Here is a 6,603-nt window from a genome sequence, read left to right as displayed (position 1 = left end):
CTGCCGGATTTAGGACGAGTGGTTCTTTAAGAAGTAAAACTTGATTTATTTATATTTGCAAAGAATTCAGAAATTTAGCAATTTCTTAAAAATCTAAATAGATCACCAATACACCCACCGAACCGAGAACTCCTTTCCGTGCCAATTTTGCTCCAAAATATATAAACGCCCAAGCGATCGACGCACCCACATCCGAATGGCGCATCCCTCCACCCCCCACGCCCCCTCGAATTGTCCCACATGCGGAAAAACCTTCTCGAACGTCATTGTCCTCCGGAAACATGTCCGCCTCAACCACGGCGATCGCACTTTTTTCTGCTACTTTTGTCCCACAGTGGTCAAAAATTACAGGGTAAACCTCGAAACACACGTGCGCCTTCATACCCTCGAAAAACCCTTCGCTTGTAGCGAGTGCAAATATTCGACCGGGTCGCAACCAGGTCTCGGGTCGCACATGAGATGGATGCATCCCCCAATAATCGAGGAAGACATGGAGACTTGTTACTTTTGTGGGGAGAAGGTTCGGAAGCTGGAGTACGATTTGATGTCCCACATGCGCAAACACACGGCCGAGAAAGCTTTTTGTTGTGGGGTTTGTGGCAAAATGTTTAATTCCGTGAGAAAGGTGAAGGGTCACATTGACGAGGTGCACTCGAGGGGACGGAGGGTGAAATGAAGGCAATTTTACATATGTACTTATGTATTTGGTGGATTATGTACATACTTCTAATTTCTTGGAAAATACGTACTTACATATGCTTCAATCTTGAATTATGTACACTCTTGTAATAAAAAGTTACAATTTTTGCATCATATAAATTACATTAAAAATGTACATGAAATCTTGAAAGTTGTTTGACATACCTATGTAGCCAGCTAATCCGTCTAATCAGCTGCAAAAATAAAGAAATAAGGTTTCGGGAATTTCCACTTTGGTCGATTCTGTTATCATTTTTGGCATGACTATGCAATTTATTCCTCAAGTATACATACAGGTCTCGACAAAGCATATGTACATATATATTTTGAGAGTAATTTGGTAAAGATCTGTAAAGTATAAGTTCATCTACTGGCATACGAGACATTTTCATGTAAATTCGTGGCTCATTTTTCATGGAACATATATTTACATTCATACACGACGCAGCCAACAAAGGGGAACCGCGACGCATCAGCAGGTTTTTGTTTACAAATTCACATATCACATTTATAGTCGTGTTTCAATGTGTTTTGGTTGTTCCAATTGTTTTTCCAAGTTTACATTTTAAAATTTACTCTAATTAAAGATTGCCAATCTCGCTGAAGTGTCGATTTAAGTATTTGAAAGGTAAATTGACTCCAATCGTTTCAATTTAAATAGATTGTCTTTCATAAAATTAAGCAGCGCACATTTTTATATTTGTTGTATTTTTGTGTTTCTGATTTTAGACGTAACATAAATCCACCCAGGATGGAGGTGGGGACGTCCTCTTCACTAGAGGGGAAAATCTCTCCTAATTTTAGTAAATGATTCAAAACTTAATTCATAATTTGTAATTCTAAATATGGCGTGTTTTAAGCTAAAAACTTAAGATCGTTTCTTCATTCTTATTACATATTATTAGGAGCTAATTCATGTTCCGCTTTATTTGCTTAATTACAGATTCTCAAGTCGAGAACAAATCATCAGTCGACAATATGAGCGTGATGTCGAAAGCTTTACGGAATCCGTTGGTTAGTCATCACGATTTCTAAAATACCTTCCTGATTTAGAATAAAATCTTGAATTTCCACCAGATTCTCGACCACATCCTCGCCCTTCTTAATCTGACCGACCTGAAGATGTGTCGCCTTGTGTGTCGAAATTGGGCGGAAGTCGGCGGCAGTTTGCTAGGAAAGCGGACCTTTTTCCCCGTCACCCAGCTTTTCCGCTACAACGGGTCAAACTTATACCAGGCGACCCCCGTGACTCAAAATCTGATGCGGTGCATCACCATCTCCGATAAATTTGACCCCTCCGTCCCCACCTCAAAGAAAGCCACCGTGATCACCAAAATTTTCACCGATCTCCCCCATCTGTCCCAATTTACTCGCGAAATCCGCTTTCTCGTTAACCAGACTGAATTCGCGACCGCTTTTGTCAACGGGATGAGAAAACTCGACAAATCCGCGACGAAGATCCAACAGATTGATATATTCGTCTCGTGGATCCCGTCAATCGAGGAGTATCCAGCGTATACTGAAAAACTACCCTTTCTAACTAGCCTGACCTCCATCAAGTTTGTACTGCACGGCCTGACGCGACAAACGGGCGTCGACGTGCACGGGTTTCAGCCCCTCCTTCAAACCCTGCTGGACTCGGCACCCAATCTGACCACTTTAAACGTCGTCTCGCCTTACTACCCGAATCTGGAGGGATGCAAAAATCTCAAAGATCTCGACTTTTGCCTGATGAGGTCCGGCCATTCCAGAAATTTGGATATGGTCGATGCAATCGGAATGTTGGTGCAGGTAAAGGATTCCCTGATAGAGTTGAAACTAAGCTGCGGCGGGTCGGATGAGATCATGGCACAGGTAAAAAATTACATAAATTGCTTAATCGATAACAGATTTCACGTCAGTTTGTAATTACATATATGTAACTGGGTTACGTTTGTAAATACTCACGCCAAGAGGGTGTAAATTACACCCTCTTGAAGTGAATGAGTTGACATTGTAAATATTTTCGTACACATGTTTCTACTAAAAATATATTATGGAGTGCATAAAATGATAAATATAATAATTATTGTAGCAAATCGAGAATCTGGACGTTCCCGTGATGTCAAAACTTACGTCTCTCTCCATCCATCAAGCTGTGATGTACTTATTTCCCGATGTTTTTAACGAGGGTCACCTCCCAGCCCTGAAGAGCCTGGGTCTTGGCGTCATGACGCCCTCAGAGGGATTCCTTTTGTCGCAGCATCTCAATTTATGGAAGCGACATCGTGGAGTTAAATTTATAGATCTGGGCCTACACTTCTTGGAGGATGCGAACTCAATCGGGCAACAGATTGTCCAAGTATTTCCTGCCGTTAAGAAATTCGACCTTTGGGCAGTTCTCGGTTTTAAAAATTCCATCCAGGAGGTAAACGAGATAATGACGCCGTACCGAACCTGGGATCTGGAGGAGGCCAACTTTCGCGGTATCTATGTCAATGCGTCCTGCATGTTTGACGCAGTCCTGGAAAACATGGCGGCTTGGAAAGGTGAGGATTAAAATTGTGTCAATTACATAGTTGTTAATTTCTTGTATGTTTTCCACGTGGTCGAATTTCTTTGGAAGATATGCATGGTCCAAGAAATTGGCGTCAGTAGCGGTTTACCCTACGCTTGACTATATGCCCTGTCCGCTTGATAGCGTTTATTTCTAGTATTTCGTTCTGTCGTGGATTAAAATAACCTCAAATAACCTGCAAACAAATTATTACTCTAATTTTTTTAAAGGCAAAGGTGTTTTTAAAGACAAACATGATGATAAATATCTAATTTAACAAATTAAGATTTTAAACAAATTCTATTTATTTGTAATTTAAGAAAATTTTGAATAAGTACATATATATGTCTTTCAGGCGTTAAAAGGGTCCACTTCGAATATGCTGAAATTTTAGAAGACGAGTTCGTCTCCTGCATTGAAGATCTCATCTTACACAGCAGAGGATTTAAAAGTGTCAAAATCTGCGGCGATGTGGTACGCGACTTTTTAGTTTGAATAGCAATTGGTACGATTAAAAAAAATGGGCGTACTAAAGTTTTATCTTAAATTCAGGTGCCGGAAATTCTGGGCAAAATACGACCAATCCTTGAACGCAGCGGTGCTCCAATTCAGGTCACGGGAGGAGTGGTTCGCTGATAAGTTTGAGATTAAGAAATTCAGACTTCCACGTCAACATGGTCACTTATTCGTTATTTATGTACAACAATGTGTTTTCGATACATATCTATTTTCAATGTCTTGGTAATGAAGTACAAATAGCATTGGAAATGTTTACAAATAAAGTAAACTTTTTCATCATTTCTGAAACTTCCGTGTAATCTAATTAGTATTTATTTATGAAATATTTCAATAAATTTTATGTTCTTAATTTTCAATAAATAAAATAGGGGTAGCATACAAAGAGACATGTGCAAATTAGAGGTCGACGCCAGAGAGTGCGGGTGCGTGGGACGTGTTTTTGGAGGCATTTTCGACTCATATGAAACTGGTGGATGAGAAGTATTGACATTGCATTTTGCTTACAATATTACACAACGAAAATTTCCATTTACATAATTCCTAATTAATGTGGCTAAATCTTGGGTAATACATACATAGATACTTTGAGTTTCACCTATTTTATTACTAAATATTTAACAAGTATATATTTCCTAATTATTTTCTTATTAATTGTAACTATTATTATTTATAGATATGTATGTAATTATCTACAAAAGCCCACCTTGTAAACTTGTACATAGTACAACACGCCCCTTGCCAAGTAGCCCACATAATTGCCAAGGTGTCGCATGAAATCTCTGGCGCTTTCTAAACCCCTCTTGATCCCAAACCTGCACTCAACCAGCAAAATTACGACCGCCACCGCGATAATCGTGGCACATAAACCCAAGACATAAAACAGGGCGGGAAACGCTCCCTCCTTAGAGTTAGAGATTAGAACGTTGCCCTCTTTAAAGTTGGAACTGAATTGACGAAATAACTTTTTGGTCAAATCCGGTCCAAAAGACTTGATAGACAGTAGCTTCAGAGTCATCATTTCGAGTGCTTCCAATCTCTCAGATATACCCGATTCCGCTAATCTCACAATACAGTTATATATCCTCGGCCAAATATGATTGTTGCTGACAAGGGTCACTATAATGTATTGAAAGGGTATATCCTGCAGGTTGTCGAGGACTAACCGCTTCCCCAGTATTTTTATTGGTGACGTAAGTAGGATCAAGGTATGTTTTGGGTCAACAATTGCAAAGGGGAGATCCATAAATTATGTCACGCAAGAAAGCCCTTTTTTAAGACCCCCCCACCCCTGTTGTCACGCCTTTGTCACGCTAGTCGTGACCCCTCCCCCCCTCTTGTCACGTCACGCCTGAAAATGTTGTTATACATTTTTTTAATTGTTAACATTTTTGAATCATGCAGAAAGTTGTCTTCAATCAGTTTACGTTGTTGAAACCATGAAAAATAGGGTTCGGAGGAATTTTTTAAATTGTGCAAATTGTTGGAGATTTTGTAATGTTTTAAATTGTTGCAAACTTATGACGATTTTTTGAAATTATGCAAACTTTATGGCATCATGAATTTTTTTAATTTGCAAACAATTGGATATTGTGCAAATTATTTGAAGGCTTGAACAAAATGTAGAAACCTGGTTTAAAATCTCAAAATCTGAAACTTGGTTGAAATTTTGGATGCTTTGGATCAAAGGTCTGTTTGATATTCGGGTATATATCTAAATAATTGCGAAACTGTAGTTTGGTCGTAGTCGAAGAATTAAAATGTGAGTTAAAGTTTGCATTAAGTTAGGCCTCCAAAACGTTATGTCACAGATCGGCCGAACCCCCCCTCCCCATATGTCACACTTTGTCACGGATCCTTGGACCCCCTCCCCCCCATCTTCAGCGTGACATAATTTATGGATCACCCCAAACGTGGCACGCTTCGGAATTTCCCCCTCTTTGGTTGCGATGATTTCCGAGTTGGAAACATTACTCGCTATGGCGCTCAAATTATATATTGCGGGCGAAACGAAGATCAACCGGTGAACAAAGGTGGATAGAAGGGTAGAAAAATTTCTACTGCCAGAAGATGACGAATCCGCCCGAATAGATGCAAGCAGTGGTGCTAATAGAGCTTGTATGAACGGTGTAAACTTCCACCCTGACCTGACCAGCCGATGGTCGTAATTGTGGTAAGATTGGATTTCACTAAATCTTCCAAATTTCTGGGAACAATGGGAAATGGTACAACCGTCAAATCTGAGGTGACTGATCCCTGGTACAAATTTTGCATGAGGATATTGCACATCAAGAACCACACGAAAAGCATGAGAACATCTTTTCTCTGTTTTTGTAATGAGTTTACAATAGCAGTTCCATACTGACTGAGCAAAATTGAGGTAAATGCTATTAAATCACGGAGGAATATGGCACTATATTCTGCCTTGATTTTAGGGAGATTGCGCATATCCTGATTAAATTGAACCACACCAGTTATTATAATGCAAGCCGCTAAAATTAAGGTCCACGTCCCGGCATCAAATGGGGTGAAAATGTTGCCAAAACTACTTTCCGCTATCGGAAATTTGGTGACTACGGAAAATCTAAACTTACGAAAAGTTAGGGTGAGTACAATGTTGTCTCTGTCTATGTAATATATCTCAAAAAAATGATCGTCTAGAAATTAAATTTAAATAGATGTTTGACATTATGTTTTCAATGCTATAGTTCTTGGAAAGTTTTCCTTCGTTAGAAAAGTGCACTGTTGAGAAGTTGAGTTGCATTCCTATCATATAACTCAGACAATATTTGAAAGACCCCGTGACCCGGAACTTACTTAAGTTCGGGCCACACGAAGTTGTTTTGTCAAAA

The 6,603-nt window shown here is 39.5% G+C and overlaps 1 protein-coding gene across 1 annotated transcript; it reads left to right on the top strand.

The window, feature by feature from the left end:
- Positions 1 to 1,172: 1,172 nt before the first annotated feature.
- LOC110857223 lies at positions 1,173 to 4,042 on the top strand. Its single transcript, XM_022105838.2, has 7 exons — positions 1,173 to 1,327; positions 1,429 to 1,502; positions 1,643 to 1,713; positions 1,777 to 2,553; positions 2,774 to 3,227; positions 3,591 to 3,709; positions 3,788 to 4,042. The coding sequence occupies exons 2-7, from the start codon at positions 1,451 to 1,453 to the stop codon at positions 3,869 to 3,871; spliced, it is 1,557 nt and encodes a 518-aa protein (XP_021961530.1). The 5' UTR covers positions 1,173 to 1,327; positions 1,429 to 1,450; the 3' UTR covers positions 3,872 to 4,042.
- The last annotated feature ends 2,561 nt before the right edge of the window (positions 4,043 to 6,603 follow it).

This window comes from Folsomia candida, unplaced genomic scaffold, assembly GCF_002217175.1.
Source record: "Folsomia candida strain VU population unplaced genomic scaffold, ASM221717v1 Fcan01_Sc018, whole genome shotgun sequence".
NCBI classification, from domain to species: domain Eukaryota; kingdom Metazoa; phylum Arthropoda; class Collembola; order Entomobryomorpha; family Isotomidae; genus Folsomia; species Folsomia candida.
The sequence above is the reverse complement of the archived record's forward strand: the minus strand, read 5'-3'. Positions and strand labels throughout refer to the sequence as shown.